General features: G+C 37.1%; 1 protein-coding gene across 2 annotated transcripts in view; it reads right to left on the reverse strand.

Moving 5' to 3' along the window:
* Window positions 1-20,005, reverse strand: part of HNMT (histamine N-methyltransferase) — a 36,191-nt gene extending 16,186 nt beyond the window's left edge. The window contains exons 1-3 of one of the 2 annotated variants that reach the window (XM_037028780.1): window positions 19,824-20,005; window positions 19,562-19,708; window positions 14,969-15,021 (exon numbers count right to left, since the gene is read on the reverse strand). In XM_037028780.1, the coding sequence (XP_036884675.1) occupies window positions 14,969-15,021; window positions 19,562-19,708; window positions 19,824-19,867 (244 nt within the window). In that variant the 5' untranslated portion in view covers window positions 19,868-20,005. The remainder of the gene's footprint in view (window positions 1-14,968; window positions 15,022-19,561; window positions 19,709-19,823) is intronic. The other variant, XM_037028689.1, reaches the window with a different exon arrangement.
* Window positions 20,006-20,504: the final 499 nt, after the last annotated feature.

Raw genomic sequence — 20,504 nt, forward strand, 5'->3', positions numbered from 1 at the left:
GAATAGTGCTCAGCTGTAGCTCTGCCACATTTTCTACCATGCAGAACAGGTAGGTTATAACTAGGAATAATAAAGTAACTTGAGGAGTGCTATAATTGCTATTTATTGATTCATTTACTCATTCATATAATGTTTATTCAATATCTATTTTTGTATTACATTAAATCTAAGGTGCCATGGATTACAAAACGCAATCGACCCTGCCTTTTTTATCACTAAGTCAGAAAAAAACACTCTCAATTATAATTTTAAGATATCATTAACTGAAAATGTATCCCAATTTCACAGATGTTAAAATACTAAAAAACAAACAAATAAACAAACAAAAAAACCTTAGAATAAACTAGGCTAGATATGAACTATGCAAAAAAAGTCAGATGCAAAATATATCAGGTACAAAATGGATATAAAATTATGTCAGATATCTATCTTCAAAAACACCATGGTGTAGTGGAAGAAACAGACATGGAAAGAATCCTACTGGGTTGAGCTGAGGTGGGAAGAAGAAAGGAGACAGTGAGGGAGAGGACAGGAAGAGAGACCAGAGAGGTAGAAGGCTTCATGGAGAAAGATTGCTCCTGAGCTCTGTCTGTGTTACAGAGTAAGTGGAAGTTAGGCCAGCGGTTTCTGGGGAAATAAGGAGTTGCAAGTAGAGAGGACAGGAAGAAGGAGGTATGAAGTCAGGAAGAACAACAGTATACCTGGGGACTACTGGCAGTTCAGAATTTTGAAATATTGGGGAAGGCACAGCTTCTAAGAAAGAGGCACACAAGAGAGGTAATTGGATATTTACTCACTGATTCATGCATCAACTATTAATTGACTGTTTACTGTGTGTCAGACACCGTGCTAGGCTCTAGCAAATGATGATAAGAAGAGACATAGACATCGGCCCTGATGAAAATTTAGCCTGTCAGTGATTGCATGAGAGAGATGGTGGTAACTTGGATGGACTTGAGTCCCAAACCTGTTTTCTCTGCTTACTGGGAATATATAACCTGTTTTCTCTGCTTCCTGGGAATATATAACCTCTGGCAATTTGCTTTACTTCTCCAAGCTGTATTCTTCTCACCATAAAAATAGCAGTGATGGTACATAATTTATTAGTTGTGAGGGTTACATGATGCAAGGCATAAAAAGCACAGTGCAAGATAGAGTTGGCACCCAATAAATGTTAGCTGTACATTTTTATTATTAATAAGTTTCTCTCCTTAAAAATTTATCTTTCTTTCCTACAACTTAAATTTTGCCCTTAGGTGGTTATGATGTTGATAGCTTCACCAAAATAGACATATGTGCTGGTAAGTCTAGTATATTAAAATGATGTTAGTCTTTAATATTTTGTCATAAATTACATTAACAGAACCTACTTAAGGTTAGATAGAACAGGCAACAAAAGCACAGATCATAAGACTGGGAAGTATGAAAGAAAGAAGATGAGGAAGATAAATTAGGAACAAAATATGCTAATGTGTAGGAAAGGGGGGAGTATAATGATATATAATGAGTGCATAACAGTATAATAGGAGATAGTGAAGGGTTGTGGGGGGACAAGGAGTAGGACAGAAACGGAAATGGAAGATGAAGGAGACTATGTCACAGTTTCGTCCAAAGCTGTCCCCACAAACGTGAAACCTGTACTTTCTTCCTTATTAATTCTAGCTGCCACTAATTAGCCATCTACCATTTGTTCCCAAAACTATACAGGGGCTTTACTTGGAATATGTCATTTAATCCTGACCATAATACTATTGTAAACTCCACAAGAGTATTCCAACAAGGAAAGGTGATTTGAGTAATTTGACACTCAGTGGATATTAATATGGGTAAAGTTTAAGGCACATTTTTCTGATTCTAAAGCATTTGTTCTAACGATTTCATACAAGAAATAGGAAGATACCAAATTCTAAGAGGACATAGGATGTTTTTATTCTCCTCAACAATAACTATTTTTGAAGGGTAAATGAAATAATTAAGGCAAAGGCAGCTATGAAAAGCTGTAAGTTAACAAGAAATAGAGAGATTCCAGCTTGCTCCCAAAGGACCAGTAGCCAAAGTTCTGTTCTTGACTCTGTCAGCCTAGCCATATATATTTAAATTAAAAAATATCAATTATGAGGATCCTAAATCCAATATTTTAAAGCTCAGATAGTTGAAATGCAATCATTTCCCCCCTGGGGCTTGATGAGCTCTTCTCCTAAGATGGATCTGTTTAAATAGCGAAACTTAAAGCACATCCTGTGTATGTTTCTTGTCCCTTTCCTAACCAGCAGAATGTTCTGCCGCAGTCGGAGCCCACCAGTACCTTCCCCTACGGCAGTGATGGAGGACGCAATGCTAGAATTGCAACTGAGACACAGAAACCATGGCTCACATAACAACCTCTAAAATGTGACTGCATGTGTGGACATCAACCATACAAGCATTCACGGCTGGACCCCTAGGAGAAATGAACTAACAACAGGGGTGATCATGAATCTATTTCTGCAGGAGTTAGCATTTAAATTCCTTTTCTGACTTCGTAAGTCAGGTGACCACACCCCTATTTGCCAGGGACAGTTCTGGTTGATGCTTTGTTATGCTGGTGTCCCATCTGGATCTAGTTCTTATTTTAAGTTGTTTTTATTTCTAACAAAACATTACTGTTAAAATTTTATTTTTGAATACAGGTTTTTAAAGGAACTATTTAATAAATAGATATAAAAAACTAAAAACAACTTGCTTGATACATAAACATTTTAAAAAGTTATTATTTTAACTATTTTGTTCACTCTTTTCAACTGTCACTCTTAAAAGTATCCTAGGCTTGACAATAACTAATGTCACCATGCTCCTAAGTCACTTATTTTCGGGGGTATATTTGTTTCTTATAACGGACTCCATTACTTCTTATGGAGAGATGACAGAGAGGGAAGGAGGAAGGGAGGGAAGGAGGGAGGGAGGGAGGGAGGGAGGCAGAAAGAAAGCAAAAGAGAGACACAGAGAGAGAGAGATCCTGTAAGATAATATATTCCTTGGTTTCATATCATGCATAGTTTGCTTTCTAGCATTCTTCAAAAATAGAAGACATGCACATTTTTAAATAATTTATATAAAACTCTTCCCTAATGAAAAGAAAGTCAACAGAGAAGTAGTTCATATGTTCTATAATATTACTTACAATCTAATCTAAATATTTAGCCTTTTGTTATATATTTTTCCTGGTACATCACCTATACTATTTAACAGCCATCCAATCACCCAAGCTTAGCTCCTTCCTTCATCCTCCTTCCCTGTCTGTCTGCAAGTTTTCCTGTTGAATGTTTCTTTTTTGTTTATTTAATACTTTTTAAAACATATTTTATTGATTATGCTATTAGTTGTCCTACTTTAACTGCTTTATTCCCCTTCACCCTGCACACCCCCTCCCACCCATATTCCGCCCCCCTTAGTTCATGTCCATGGGTTGTACATATGAGTTCTTTGGCTTCTCCATTTCCTGTACTATTCTTAACCTCCCCTGTCTATTTTCTACCTACCATTTATGCTTCTTATTCCCTGTACCTTTTCCCCCATTCTCCTTCCCTGTTGATAAACCTCCATGTGATCTCCATTTCTGTGATTCTGTTCCTATTCTAATTGCTTTCTTTGTTTGTTTAGGTTTAGTTGTTGATAGTTGTGAGTTTGTTATTTCACTGTTCTTAGTTTTGATCTTCTTCTTTTTCTTAGATAAGTCCCTTGAACATTTCATATAATAAGGGCTTGGTGATGATGAACTCCTTTAACTTGACCTTATCTGGGAAGCACTTTATCTGCCCTTCCATTCTAAACCATAGCTTTTCTGGATAGAGTAATCTTGGATGTAGGTCCTTGGATTTCATGACTTGGAATACTTCTTTCCAGCCCCGTCTTGCCTGCAAGGTTTCTTTTGAAAAATCAGCTGCCAGTCTTAGAGGAACTCCTTTGTAGGTGACTCTCCTTTTCTCAGGCTGCTTTTAAGATTCACTCCTCATCTTTGATCTTGGGTAATGTAATTATGATGTGCCTTGGTGTGTGCTTTTTTGGGTCCAACTTCTTTGGGACTCTCTGAGTTTCTTGGACTTCCTGGAAGTCTATTTCCTTTGCTAGATTTGGGAATCTTTCCTTCATTATTTTTTTCAAATAAGTTTTTAATTTCTTTCCCTTCCTCTTCTCTTTCTGGCACCTCTATGATTCAAATGTTGGAACACTGAAAGTTGTCCTGAAGGTTCCTAAGCCTCTCCTCTTTTTTTAGAACTCTTGTTTCTTCATTCTGTTCTGGTTGAATCTTTATTTCTTCCTTCTGTTCCAAACCATTGGTATCAATCCCAGTTTCCTTCCTGTCAATGTTGGTTCCCTGTACATTTTCCTTTATTTCACTTTTCATAGTCTTCACTTTTTTCTCTATTTTATGACCAGACTCAACCAATTCTGTAAGCATCCTGATTACCAGTGTTTTGAACTGTGCACCTGATAGGCTGGCTATCTCTTTTTCACTTAGCTGTATTTTTTTTGGAGCTTTGGTCTGTTGTTTCATTTGGGCAATGTTGTTTTTTTTTTTTTTTTTTTTTGTCTCAGCAGGCCTGTTATGCAGTGAGGGGTGGAGCCTTAGGTATTTGCCAGTGCAGGGCAACCCAAATCACCAGGATGTGATGCTATCAATGGGGAAGGGGTCCAAGAGGGAACAATGCCTCTTATTCAGCTCTCTGTTGGCTTTCAGTCACTTCTGCTACTTCCCACAAGCAAATTGGGCTCTTCTGGTGATGATTACTTTGGTGGGTGGGTTGCGTATGTTCTAGGACCCTGTGAGTCTCTCCAAGGGACTCTCCTGTGAGTCTGGGAGTTTCTCCCACTACCTCCAAGTCCATAGGTTTTTTCAATCAGAGGTTCTGAGGTACTTCTCTGCAGTGGAGCCCTGAGTGGTCTGTCTCACTCCCTAGTTGTTCCTCCCAGTTTATCCGTACATGAATGTGGGATTGCCCACTCTACCAGCCACTGCTTCACCCATCCCAGTGCACCAGCCACCACCTTGCTGTAAGTCCTTTCTGCCCAGCTGCTTATCTCTGCCCCTCTTACCAGTCTGGATGAATGTTTCTTCTTTGAATCCATGGTTGTCAGGCTTCCATGAACTTCGATTTTCTGTCAGTTTTGGTTATTTTTTGTTTTTAAATTTGTTGTGGCCATTGTTTTGGTTGTGCAAGGAGGCACAGCATGTCCACTTATGCCTCCATCTTGGTCGAAGTCCTGTTAAATGTTTCTTTACTTTCTCTTTCTTGTCTTTACAAGCAATGCCCTTGTTCAGGCCCAAATTATCTCTCTCTTGAAATACTTTAATAATACCCTAAAAAGACAATCTATGTCTTCTGAATTTTGCTTCCTCAAAGCCATCATTATAACAACCATTTAAAACTCTAAGCTAAACTTCCCTGCTTAAAACCGTTAAATGATTAATCAACTGGCTTAAAGTCTAAGCTTCTTAACTAAGCACAGACTACTGCCTAGTTCCTTTTTCTGATGTTTAACAACTTTATATTTTGAAACTAGGAACCCCAAATTTCTTATATTTCCACCTTTCCCACCCCTCATGCGTACCCCTGTCTACCATGTTCTTCTATGCTCCCTTCCTTTTGCCCATGCTTTCTCTTCTTACAGGATTACTCTTCCCTCACTTCCTCACTTAATCTAACTAACTTCTATCATCAGAATCCTTCAGAAAGAAACTACGCATCAATTGGCTGAACATGGCAACCCACATAAAAACGTTCTTGTGTTCCTTGATCTTATTTTATTCACTAGCAAAGGCTTGATTCCAATGAATTTGTTAAGTCGCATCAAAGACTCTAAAATGGTAGAGTGAACAATTGAGCAGGTTTGATCATCAATCACTGAGAAGCATATAAGGGGTTATCAGACCCTATAGACTATGAACCAAGAATAAATAGATTTTTTTTAAAAAAGGAGATCATTTGTTCTTTCTCAACTGAGTCCCTCTGAGCAGGAGCTATAACATTATGAATGTACTCCAGGACCAGGTGCTGAGCTCTCTATAAAGACTTTTACAGAGTACACAAGCTGAACTAATGTGCCAAAAAATAACAGGGGAAAGTAAATTAGAAGTGAATCAATCAAATAATTCAAAAATTTTGAGCAAATTCAGAGTTTAAACAAAAGCAATGCGGAAGCTTGCAGTCTACTTTTTTATTGAGCACTGCAAAGCCTTCTGGAAATCTTAAATTTAGATCCAGAAAACAGCATTTAGGGGAATAAGGCAATACATTTTCATTTTATAGTCAGTCTCTTTTCACATATAATTCCATTAGGCATTGCTTGATCATAACCCTGGAACCTATAGACTACTTATTTTTACACCCTAAGCCTTTAGATGCATAAGTGTCAGCAGTTGCTTGGGTTAACTAAAGTTTTATTGTGTGTCCTCCCTCTAAAGTTTTGGAGAAGAATCTGCAAAGTTTCTGGTGACAAATGGAAAAATTATAATGATTAAACAACTCTATTCCAATATATCATCCTTCTTTTCTTATTTTCCCTTCCCCTTACTCCCTTTCCCTCATCCCCTCCTCCCTTCCCTCTTCTCTCCTCTCCTTTTCTCCCCTTCTTCTTTTGTGGCTGCCAAAGCAAATTAATAATTTTAGAGGCTGCATTTTATGATATTACTGATTTTCCCAGTTGATCAATATGTGGAACTTGAGCAAAATTAGAAAAATGCAGCCATGCATCAGCACCAAACAAAAATTATTTTCTATTAGGCTGGATTTAGGATTTTTTTTTCTGTTCTGTTCAGTCCTGTTTTATTATCTATCAAACAGACTATGCTGGCTTTTTGATTTGGAAAGTTAAATGAAAACTACACTTTAAAACTCTCCTTCCTTGCAAATTTATTTTCTTTGTACCATCCTTTCCTTCAAATCAGCTGCAATTACAGTATTACCTCTCATGTCTCCTTTCTGGACAGGATGAGTTATTAACTTTACAGGCCAATATTTTTTGTGGTTATAATAGCATACTTTCATATGAGTCACATTTTAAATGTATCAGGTCTATATTTTAAAAATGACATATAATTGACATGCCTGACATCGAGTTTATAAAAAGTTTAAAAACAAGAAGGCAGAGGGTGGGGGAATCTCATCTTTTAGACAACTTTCTCCACTCCCTGAATTTCAAGTATACACTTAATGAAATAGCAGAGAATTGTATTTTTTTGCTTGGAATTCAAGGTCATCTGATTAAAAATAGAAAAATATGAAAAGGAAAATATTAAAGTTCATAAAGAGAAAAAGTAAACTCAAATACAGTATTCACCAAAATTAATTATGTAAAGTTTTTAAGTATCTTTACTCTTTAAATTGTACACTTGTAAATGAGAAATAATATGGTCTATGCAACAGAATCGTTGTAAAAGTTAGAGGCATTTTATGGAGATAATTTACCACAGTTCACGATATGTAATAATTACTCAACAAATTGAAGCTTTAATACATTATTTCAAGAAATATTTTTGAGCACCTACTAAATGCCAGCTGCTAATTACTAGAGATGCAGCAACAAATAAAACAGACAAAAACATCTGATGTTTATGGATGGTGTTAAGTCCCATGGAGAAGAGGCAAAAAAGAGTGAGAGGAAACCATAAAGGGGATCTTCATAATTTTCTACTGGGTGGGCAAGTACACTTCATGGAAACAGTGACATTTAAGAGATGGCTGAAGGAGACTGAGAATGAGGAAAATGAAGATTTACCTTTCTAAATGGGAAGCTCCACACTAAGGTGACAACTTGGAAAAGTATTCATCATGTATTGATGATGGCTTGTCCTTCTACCTGAGCCTATGTTACATGAAACAGAAATCCCAAACTTGAGAACCCTGTGGCTTCTCCAAATGAGAAAATCTGCAGGTCAAGACAATGGGGGATTAAAGGCGATTGAGTTATCTCCTGCTATTTAATTTCCATCTATTCTTGCTTCATTTCTCATATCAAAGAATGTGTGAATTCTTTAGGTTATCAACAGGAAAAATTTATCTTATTACATGTTGCATTAAGATTATTATCCTCCTTGTTCCCTCTACTAGGATACAGGCAAACACACAAAAATTTTTTCTAGAGAAAAAAATGGCCTGCATAATCCAATGCTTAGCAGAGAAAAATAATTTCAGCTTTGAGTTTGCAACCAGAGCAAAAACAATCTGATTTTGAGTTGCAGTGTGAAAGATAAAAGATTCTTGACAAAATCACTTCTTTCCCCGCCTCTTTCCTACCCTGCATGCCTCAGTATTGAGGCAGTTCTGTCAGTATGGGAAATAAAAGAAGAATATTAAAATATCCATAGGATATCGGGAAGGGGATTATAAATATAAATTCTGAGTCATAAGGGAATTGCCATTTGCTTTGGTGTGTATTCTGGCTGTTGGCCGAGGAACAATATTGCCTGAATGAATGCTTCGTACCTGCAGGAGGCCTAAGAAAAGCCATGCCACCAAGTAGTTCTGCAAAATAGAAACTTAGAGAAAATGCCACAAAGGGAGCTCAACACTGAAGTGGAGCTATTTGATAGCAACCCAGGAAAGACTAAATCTTGACTTAACTTTTAATTTATAAATTTTAAACATATAGGTAGTTGACGCCTACTTCAGCACATACAAAGATAAATCACATATACAATATTGCAATAGTTATGTCTTATTGAGCTACTCTTAATGAAGTGCTAACATTCTCCTTTATACCAATGGCAGGATTTGCAACATGAAACTACTTGGACTGACAAAGGTGGTCCAAAGTAATCACCTGGTTGATGAGTTCATATCAGTGTGCATGTGCTGACTCACACTCTCTTCCTCTCTCTCACTTAGGTAACCTTCACAGTCTGGCTCTCTTCTGAGAGCCACTGCATTGTCCCTCTGCATAAACAGTGCTTAAAATAAAAATATTACTGAAGACAATTAGTCATTTGCACCCTAGTGTGAGTAGAAAGTTTGGGAGCCTGTTCACTGACAGACTGTGTCCCAAACTGGCACAAAAACTGGCAAGATACAAATTTGTTCCTCAAAAAATTACAGATACACATGCCAGGGGCTTTCAATTACATTGCAGATAATCAAAACTGGTGCATGAAAAACACTCAAATGTTAACAACAACAAAAAGAATGTGAATCTACCATTGCATTTTACCTGTTTCACTTGTATGCAGGCCATTACTGCATTGTTATTAATTCTAAGGCTGTGCAACTGAGTTTATTTGTATTTCTAAGTACATAATCATTTAATCTGCCAGTAATGATAGTTTCGTCTTCCATTACCCCATTACCCCACGTTTTCATGTTTCAAGCCTTACTGAATTAGCCAAGACAATCTTGTTTACTCTGGTTTTAAAGACAGTGGCTCCAATGTTATAGCATCACATTTAGTTCTCTCGCATCTGAAATGGATCTGTCTTTAACAATCCCTTCATGCTCAAAGTTGTAAATACAGTATTATAAAATTAACTATTTTTTGGTAAAAGCATATGTGGAGAAAAGTTTGTTTTTAAATACTATCTTTATGATTGCCTTTATATCTTAGGCCCCAACCTGGTTACCTGAAGTAGACAGTCTGAACTCCTGTTATATCAGTGAATCACTAGAGTACATATCCTTCTAACCATACAATAATTGCTAGTATGCTGCACATAAGACAAACAGTTCTTACTCATTTCAGGTTAGAAGCCGTTAGAATGAAAACTAAAAAGTGTCTGCATATCCAGAAGTCCATGTAAATTACACTTCCTGAATAACCAAACATGGTATTAGCCACACCATTCTGAAGAAATGCCTACCCCTTTCTAGACAGTTACTCATTATACATTTTTTGGACTACAAACACATTTAATAGCTCAACCACATAAGAAATCAGAGCCTAAGTCCCTTCTACAGCACATCTGAAATGTATTTTTCCAGCCTATGCTGACAGTCTTAGAGTGACAGATATCTCTTCATCTCCCAAGATACTTCATTTCTGGACTGGTTTGATCATTAGACTACTCTAGGAATGAACCAAGAAATACTCTAATACTGAATCAAGAAATTTAATACTCTAATACTGAACCAAGAAATCTCTCTCTCTTTTCATCATCGGCCCTTCAAGGGCAAAGATTCTGTAATTTGATCAACAAGTATTTGAAAATGTCAATAAGCACATTCACATTCTTATTTTCTAGGCCAAAAAAAAAAATCCTCTCAATTTCCTGTATCTCTCCACTCACTACTGACTTCCTGGTATGTGTTGTTGGCTTACTCTGAACCACTGGAAAACACTAACCTTTGTTACTTACCACCTCCTGGCTGCTAAAGCTGACATACTAGTTCTTTCAGTTCCTATCCTAATCATTTGTTTCACTTCTATTGAACTAGCTTAGAACACTAAATCTCTGTGTCACCTTAACATGTCACTTACGAGAAGAGAGAGGATTAATAATTCGATAAGACTAGATTTTCAAATAGCTGGTCATAACTGAATACTTATTTTTTCCCTGAACAAGTCAAAAATTAACTTTTATATTGCTTAGTACAATTTGTTGGTCTGGACTAAAATCAGGAGACCTGAGTTTTGTTCTTCTGCCTTGGTGACTCTCAGTTTTCTTCTTTGTAAAATGAGGGTATTAATGGTCTCTAAACCCTCTATTTTTCAACCTCTGTAGGAGTGCTAGTGTCCACTGCTGTAGAACAAGAAAACTACCTACCTTACTGTGTCAACATATATCAGAAAAATTATTAGCAAAAAAATGTTATGAGAGAGTTCAAATCACTTGTGATTCATAGTGAGTAGCTTCAGTGGATTAAAAACTCTGTTCAATATAAACATACAAGGAGTAACCCCCCAAACGGAAGTTATTTATAAAAGTGTATTTATTCTTATGTTTAAACTTTAGTCACCCTCCAAGTACTCTCCATTTGATGTAATACACACATATTGAGACAGTTTTTCCACTACTCAAATTGGTTTTGAACTCATCAATTTTGAAGCCTTTTAGTACTCCTGACATTTTGTTTCACCTCTTCCACATCAGCAAAAGGTTTCCCTTTGAGGACTTTTATCATCCAGAAAAACAAACAAAAAACGTCACCTGATTGGTTGAATAGGGAGGGTGGGGCACTGAGGTCATGCTGCTTTTGCTCAAAAAGTGCTGAATACTCAGCCTGGTGTGGACAGCTGTGCTTGTAAATCATCTGTTATTAAACAGGCAAACACACTGAAAGTCTTCCAAAAAAATTGAGTGACGCTAAACGTAGCCTCACAACAACACCAGCAGGTACACTGATACAGATGGGTTCCTAGATCACTCAACCTACATAGGTTATCTAGTGGGAGAAGCCTGTACTACAAGGGGTCCACCCTCCAGAAGAGAATTCAAGGGTTCTTTTGGCGGGTATCCCCTTGCATGTGTGTACTAGTATATTATATAAGGTATGGTAATTGAAATGGTACACATTAGGTTAATATGAATAGAAGGAGAAAGCTGGATACAATAAGGTTGAATTACAGTCCATGTAACCCATATAAAATTTTTCTGGCATTTGAACACAAAAACTGAACAGTTCAGCAGATTAAATTATTCTCTTTTAAGCAGAACCCAGATCAAGGAGAACACACTGCCTGCTACTGCCTTCTAGAACCTTTTTCTAGGCATAAGTTTTGCCCTATAAATTAATAGCATTCTTCTTTACCAAAAAGAGTGTGCATTTCATTTTCTCTATGTGCCATTTAGCCCACACTCTTTAAAAGTTGGATAATAATGGTCCCCTACTGAGTGGCTTATTTTTAGGAAGCATCAATATTGAGGATGGACCAAAAAGCATAATCTATGAGATTTAGAATACAACACAATTGCTCTCAATATCTAAAGAACAATGCTGAAATGGGCTGGATATGAATGCTTCAAGACCTTGAATAAAGCAACCCACCTGCTCATTGCATTTCATTAAAGCGCACATCACGTAACTTTGTACCTCCCAGTTTGACCTCTGGAAAATCTACATGGTCTATATATCTGTTTGTTATTTGTTTTTTTCCTGATTTTCTCTCTTTGGGGTGGGGGTGTTTGTCACATTTATTTCATACATCTTCCTGTATTATCCATGAATAGCAGCACTGTTTATCAATTATATTTTATTGATGTGGTAAATAAAGAAGTTGGCCTCTGATTTCCTTTCTTTTGAACTGCTCAGAGCCCTAATTATTGGTTCGCTTCTAACCTGCATTTCCAAACACCTCTTGAAGTACCTTAACTGTAAAACCTCTCTTCACACAAACACTGACCTCTGCACCAGAGAGTCAGGAGACAGAAAGGGTACATATGGCCCCAGCTTGTGTTTCTGAAAAGGAAATAAAATAGGCCACCAAAGAACATGAGGATTAAGTGATATAAAAGCAGCAATTCCATGTAGGATTGTTTGCTTTTTGTATGTTTGTCCACTGTTTTGGGGAGAAGTGGTAGCACCATTATGAATGCAGAGAGAGTATTTGCATCAAAGATACGCAGGATATGATCTGCAGGCTGTCTGAGCAAAAAAAGAAGAGAATATCTAGATGGTAAATCCAGACAGGATTATAAGCTAAGACTGAAGTAGAACCTCGTAAGATGCATTTTGGGAGCAGAGCCAAAGGTACCAGACAGGCCCATTGACCTTATTTGCCAGGAACTGGAGCTCAGTGACTAATCTGGAAGGATGCTCAAGATAATGCAAAAGTTTCAGACACAAAGTAGAACTTCTAAGGAAACCATTTCTCTAAGGTAAGGATAGGAGGTTTTTCACATTGTTCTATGCAAGGTGCTTACACGTGGGCAATGACAGTTTATCAGATGAGCATCTCCCAGTGTGTGCGTACCCAAACCAAGTGGGCTATCTGCTTCCTCCAAAACACTGGTCTTGGGTGCCAAGGACATCCAGACATAGGGATTATAAATGATTGCTTTTGATTTCATGTGGCTCATTTCAACAGTGAAAGCTAAGTATCTATCACTTACATTTCTTTTGGAGTTCTTGTATCTCTGTTCAATTTCTCAGGAAGCATGCCCTTAATGGGCAACCATATCCTGCCCAAGGCACAGCCCGTTAATACAATGTTAGGGCTCAGTCAGAGGACTGTTTCCTTTGTTTTGGTAAGAATTGTTTCCTTTGTTTTGGTAAAGTTTTCTATATTAGTTCCTATGTGCACCTCTATGTAAGGAATCACTGTCTGGGCCAAATGTTCCTTTTTCTAGATAGCTTATATGCATTTGGATAAATTTACATTAGAAATTCAATTAACTATTAAAAGATCAATTAACTTGGCCATGATACAGATTGTTTATAATTGCTTTTCCTTGCCAGGCTTCTCTTCTTTTCCAAGTACAAGGGACACTATCAAATGATAGTATCATTGCCTGTTGGTTGCCTGAAACTCATATGCAAAACACACTGGAAGTAACTATCTCGGTTAAATAAATTAGTAAGACACTCTGGGCAATTTACTACTTTTATAATCCCCAGGATTTAAAATACCAATAAGCAATAATAATAATTTTAGCTCAAATATTCTCTGTAAGATCGTTCATGACAATATCCTTTATTATTTGTCTTTGTTTTCTATTTTCTTGGTGAAAGATAATAATATTTTTAGCGCTGATTACATTTTAACACAGGGTATTTAATGAGAAATGAACAAATAATGACATAAAAAAGTAGCTGTCCCATTCCATTAGCATGTTCTTAATCATTTTTGTGTAATGTGGGCAAACAATTCATTCATTCTTGTGGTGCTAAAACTCTTAAGAGACTCAAAAATTACCACTTGTCACTGTGTAACATCCACTTGTTACCAAGTGCTAATACTAAGCAGTGATTGTTTCAACAGAAAATAATAAAGAAAGACAAAGTAGGAGGGAGGGAGGGAGGGGGAGAGAGAAGGGGAGGGAGATAAAAACAATATATATGAATGCATTTTATACATTCATATATTAACTTCAGCCTCCAGATGTATAGCAACTTAAAAATAAAGCAAACACAACACAAGAGCTTGATATGAGGCTAAGTCTGGGGATGAAATTTTTTGTTTTGATTTTGCAAAAAGGGGCAGCCTGTGCTTTATAGGAGCAGTAACAATGTGCTAACCACTTTATACATGTTATCTATATAATGCTCACTTCTACTGTATGAGGTATGATTCACTGTTCCCATTTTACTGATAAGAAGACTGAAGCCTATGTTTCAGCCAAGGTCACACAGTTCATTGGTGGCAGAGTCTGAAACTACTTCAGTCTGCCTTTCCAGGCTTTCTATTTTCCCTTAAGATAAATGCACAGGTTCTGAGAGTAGTGGTGCCATGAAAAACTTACGAAAGGGGACTGGGGAGTGTGCTGAATTCTAAGAGGGCAGTTTTGGAATTGAAGCAGAGAAAGGACATGGTTTAGGCAAGTGCAATTCAAAGAGCGGAGCCACAAGAGGGTAAGTTAATTACGTCATTAAGCATATTTTCCTCATAGCAATACTTTTTCAGTGATGGGAGCTGTGCATTTATTTACATTCCAGTTCATGCTTATCTCCTTGTGGACTGCAACCGTTTGCAAACCAGCAGCCAGTCCACAGACCACATTTTAAGTAGGACAAGCTTAAGAAATGTGTTAAGAAATTTTCCTTTTTTGTGAAGTTAAATCATTTGGATAAAAGGTAGCCAAATATATTCTGTATGTTTTCCATTTGTAAGAAAGAAAGCTACATCTTATCCTCATTACAGACAGTAATGAAGGTTGATGTCCTAAATCCTATAAACCCATGGAGTCATTAATCTTAGTTGAAGTGGTATTGCTCTAACCAGTTTAAATAAGCTAATCTGTTCCAAAAATAGCTTTCTGAAAAAACAACAACAACAACAACAACATTACCATCAAATAACATGGTGTTTGGAATGAAATACAAATTTTAAAACATGGTATTCATACCTGCACCTCCGCCAATGCTTAGAATCTTAATCTCTGACTTTTTATCTCCAATCCTGAAAAAAAAATTATGCTGTTTAAGAAAAACGTGCTAGGTGCTTTGGGAAAATCTTATTACTAAGCCTAAATGAAAAGAACAGCCTAAAATTATAGTGAATAAAAAGTAGGCCAAAACAAAAGATTCAAATTATTTCAGTAGTTATATTGCTGTCTTTAGAAATCTGTAGAAATACAGGTTGCATTCACGAACAATCTTGAACTGGTAGACTTTTAGAAACACTATAAACATCTCAGAGGTAAGGTAAACCATTTGTAAGGTAAACCATTTGAGAATGTATTGGGAGAACAAGAACAGAAAAGTGGGTCCTTGAATCTTGTAACCTAATTAGCCATTCGTTGTACATGGGGAAAGGCTGAGTGATACTATCTCTGTGACAGGTGCCTTCTTTCCTTTCTTCCTGCTAACTCCTTTTCAACAAACACGTGTTTATTAAACATTTATTGTATGTATATTCTAAGCATTGAGAATACAAAAATGAATAAATAATACACTACTTTGCTCTCAAGTGAAATGTGAGATAATAAAGCTCTAGTACTAGAAACTGAGTGAAATTGGTGGCCTGGAAAACAACACTACAACTGGCTTTAGGTTGTTGTAAAGGGGTCAGGAAAAAAGTATGAGTGCAAAATGCCAGGTTTCCAGCCAGGATGACTTGGTGAAGTGTGGTGCCCAAAAGGAAGCTGGAGCATACAGCAAGTTTATGTTTTGTGAGGGTTTTTCTTTTTGTTTTGTTTTGTTTTGATAAATCTGAATTCAACAGGCATTTAAGTATACAAGACTTAATCCGGGTGAGAGAGATACCAGGATAAATTATGTATTCTGGAGAATTGTTGTAATGCTCAAAACTAGGAAAGTAGATTTCATCAACCAAGGATATTGCAAGAGCAGTGAGATGACGATACAATAGCAACTTATTTTTAGATTTTATTTATTGTTAGATAGAGAGGAAGGGAGGAAGAAAGAGAGAGATAGAAACATCAGTGTGTGGTTGCCTCTCACGTGGCCCCCACTAGGAACTGGCCCGCAACCCAGGCATGTGCCCTGAGAATCAAACCAGCGACCCTTTGGTTCACAGCCCACACTCAATCCACTGAGCTACACCAGCCAGGGTGTGCAATACCACCTTTTAAAAATCACTGGATTATGGGACATACACAAAGAACACAGAGTACAACAGCCAAGCTCAGAGATATGAAAGGAGAAGTAGAAAGGACAAAGCCATCAGTGGTGTCAAAGGTGGCAAGGTGTACTACTAAAAAATTTAAAAAGGAAAAAAATCTCCATTGAATTTGGCAACATAAATATCTTGGACAAATTTTTTTTTCAGTCAGATGGTGGTGGGATTAAATATGAAGTTGATGAAGAGAAATAAGGATCTAGAGAGATTGTTGAAATAGGATGAGTGAGAAGAAAAGGGGTGACTGCTAAAGGGGAAATATGAAGTGAAGTATGTTTGTTTGTTGGGTTTTGGAATGGTGAACAAGTCTGGTTTTTGGCTATTAAGGAGCCTATGCAGAGTAATAGGATGAAGGCAGAGTTTAAAGCAAGGTTTTCAAGAAAATTGGAAAGTATAGAGTCAAGGACAATGAGTTGCCTGCCATAGTTTTAATTAACTTACAACTCATAATCATGAGTTCTAATATACTGATTCCTGTCTATATTCTTGGTTAATTCTTAAAAATGCTCATATCTTCCCTGGCTGGCGTAGCTCAGTGGATTGAGCACGGGCTGCGAACCAAAGTGTCGCTGGTTCGATTCCCAGTCAGGGCACATGCCTGGGCTGCAGGCCAGTTCCCCACTTGGGGTAACACAAGAGGCAACCACACATTGATGTTTCTCCCCTTCCTCTCTCTCTAAATATAAATAAAAATTAAAAATTAAAAAAAAGTTCTTCAAAAAAATGCCCGTAACTAGTGAAGTTATGGATCAGAACACCCAAACTGAAATCCCAGCTTACTGATTTGTTACATTGAACAAGTATTTAATTTCTCTGCATATTTACTACCTATGAAATAAAATAATACCACCTACCTTATAGGATTGCAACAATGGTATCTAACTCATGGAGGAGTTATGAGAATTGAATGATTTAATTCATATAAATCTCTAAGATTGGTATTGGTGTCTTCTCACACACAATATGTGTTAGCAATTATTCTAAGCGCAGTGAAGTGATTTAAATGAATTAACACTTTGAATCCTCACAACTCCTCTGTGAGTTAGATGCTATTACTATCACATTTCATATATTATAATGACAGTTAATAATTATTGAAAACTTACTGTTTGGGATCTAAATGCATTATATCCAACAACAACAACAAAACTTTACTACTTACGGCTATAAATTGTCACTCTACCCGATTCTTCACCTCAAGATGATGAATAAACTTATGTATATTGACATCTAAGAATCTCCCAGCAAACAGCTGAGTTTATATCAAAGTGCTACAGTGAGCCACCCACTCAACAAAATCTTCCTTTATATATACAAGGAGAATCTGAATCACTTTTGAGCGCCTCTTTATCTGAGATGGACAATCAAGGTTTATTAGGTAGTTTGGGAGTGCCCTAATGTGGAAGATAGAGACCAAAACAAGATCAAAATTCAGAAGAAATATTCAGACAGCAGTGGAAAATTTTATAAAAGATAAAATAAGGTATTACATGTGTGAAACACTAATAGGCTGCTATAAAATGAACTTATGGAAACTAAAAATATAACAGCAAAAATTTAATAGAAAGGCTGAATGATAAAATTGTAGAAAACTAAAAATTTAAGAAAATGAGAGAATCAATCTAGAAGATCTAGTGTTTGTTGAATACAAGTTCCAGAAAGAGAAAAAGAGAGGGGAAGAATGATCTAAAAATACCAAAGTTTTCCTGAAGAATCTGAACCTCAACTGAAATGGCCTAGGCAGTACCAACAAAAAAGGGTGAAAAAGACCCATGCCACAACTCATTATCTTTTTTTAAAGATTTTATTTATTTATCTTTAGAGGGGAAGGGAAGGAGAGAAGGAGAGAAACATCAATGTATGGTTGCCTCTTGTGCGTCCCCTGCCAGAAACTGGCCTGCAACCCAGGCATGTGCCCTGTCTGGAATCAAACCAGCGACCCTTTGATTTGCAGGCAGGTATTCAATTACTGAGCCACACCAGCTGGGGTAGTTTTCCAGTCTTTTAGAAGTTCCACATTCAGTATTTCCAATTGGATGTATGTACCTTGAAAAGAAGGGTCACTGTTTATTATGTTATATCTATTCACGGTGCCTCTTCAAACCAAACTGATGGCTAAAGAGAACCAAGTGTCTGGATAAGCCATAGACATGAATATAGATGTTTAGTTCTTCAAAAGAAGTCAGAAACTAACGAGTTACTTCTAATTTTAGAAATTAACAAATAAACCCAAAGAAGTAAACTATACCTAGTTCCCATTTAAGAAGCATTTCTGTATTTGCTGTCTGCTTCTATTTTTGCATCATTATTCTATTACTATTTAATTATTAATAAACTACATATACTCTTTTAAAAACCACATTTAAATTATATGCCAACTGTAATGAAAAAAATTTTAAGTATTTTAAAAACATATAAAACTAAACCATAAAAAATAGAAAGGGAAACACAATTTCGTATACATCTAGCAATGTCTGCTCTGGTCAGGCAGAGGTACCATACACAGAGAATTTCAGGCCTATAATAGAGAAAACCAGCAAGAGATAAAATTTCAGTTTCCTTTGCTGTTGCTGATTGGATCTACAGTCAGTTATTTCTTCCCAGTTTTCCATCAGTATTTCCTGAAGCAGAGTAAGTTACAGCAATCCACCCCTAGATAGGTGATTTGATTATCTTCAGCATGTGGAATCTGTTACTCTCATAATGCTTATCAGCTCTGGCACAAATTGAACACATTAATCATGAAAAAAAGCAGTCTGCAAAAAGGATAGGAACTAGTGAGTTTCACTGATAACAGGAAAATGCTTTTTTCTTTTGGGCCACATTGCTAATATTAAGTTGAAAGGAGAAGACAGATATTTTGTGGAGCATAATAGCTATAATAATGAATAAGAAAAAGGAATTCAAATGGATATTAGGAGAACTGAGAAGCAGCCACTCAATCCTCAGGGACAAATAGTATTTGGTAATTATTTATACTTGATTCTGATGAAAAGAATGTTAGACTGCACTTGGGACATTTTTGAATGAGAAATTTAGGAGGGGGGGAAATCTGAGCTGAAAGATTTTCATCTTATCTTTTCCCAAATTAATATGGATTTGTGCCTTCAAATGGTTAATGCTTATTTCCACGTAGCTGGAAATGCTGCACAATAGGATCCTGTGAATGTTTAAAGCAAACGTCTAACTAAGGCGCGACAGAAAAAGGGACACAGTGCGGCAAGGAGGGAGGGGAACTGCTGTCAGTAGCAGGTACTTATTCCCTTGCCCAGCCTCCCGGGCTGGGCTCCACCCGTCTATCACCGGAAAAAAATCATAGAGGCTTGTCCTTCAGACAAAAACGTCCTTTTTTTGTTACCTTGCTATTATGCCTGGCAGCTTGTGGTCCAGGAATTCCTGCATGCACTGGTGTTCCGTAGAACTGTTGAGAAACCTCCGAAAAGATTCAACATATCGGCTGTGGTCAGAAACCAAGCTCCTCATGGAAGATGCCATATTTGATTTGCTGAGGAAGACAGGAAGGGAGGGAAAGTTTAACTTCCTCTCTCCTCTTTTCCCAGTTCCTTTTTTTCTCTCCCTACCCCCACCGACTTGTTTTCAAGAAAGAAAAAAAAACTTGCTTTGAATTTAACAGGCAATAGAAAGGCTGGTGTGCAAAGCTCATTGTTACATCAGTGGGATATTTGCACTGATACTTGACCCCCGACACAGTTGTTTTGTAAGAACTGGAGAAAGTAAGAAAGGCAGTAAATCCACTGCTAAAACTTAATTTACTCCCAAAGGTCAGAGTTGTAAAAACAAACTACAGCCTGGCCACTTCCTGTTTTGTCAGCAGCTGCCTGCTAGTAAGTTCCAAGTGGGAAAGTGGCTGCTTTCAGAGCCGAAGGTGACAAACACAGGAATAAACATGCCAGCTACAAAACTACAAAGCACTTTTCTGAAATTTGCAGCTGTTGAAATTTTTAACGTGGAATTACTGTCCTCACTCTTTTGCTTTCTGTAGAGAGTTTCATGCCTTCATGTCCCTCAACAGTTAACTAAAAACTCATCTGCTGCATTTCTTCACATACTGACTAATTTGTTGTGATTTAGGAAGTCTCTTCAGAATAAACAATCAGAGAAGAACCAGAACTATTAGCTACAAGGTCTCTAAAGCCTGTGGGGAAGAAACGAGGGACTGGGAGTGGAATCTGAGGACAACAGGGCACCAAGGTAAGAGCTGAGTTCATTGGACAGCTCCCCTAAATGCTTCCCAAAGTGGAGTCATGGGTTCTTAGGGTTGGATGAGCCTTTGGAGTCCA

This window comes from Sturnira hondurensis, unplaced genomic scaffold (assembly GCF_014824575.4).
Source record: "Sturnira hondurensis isolate 20B ecotype Veracruz unplaced genomic scaffold, ASM1482457v3 Scaffold0000256, whole genome shotgun sequence".
NCBI classification, from domain to species: domain Eukaryota; kingdom Metazoa; phylum Chordata; class Mammalia; order Chiroptera; family Phyllostomidae; genus Sturnira; species Sturnira hondurensis.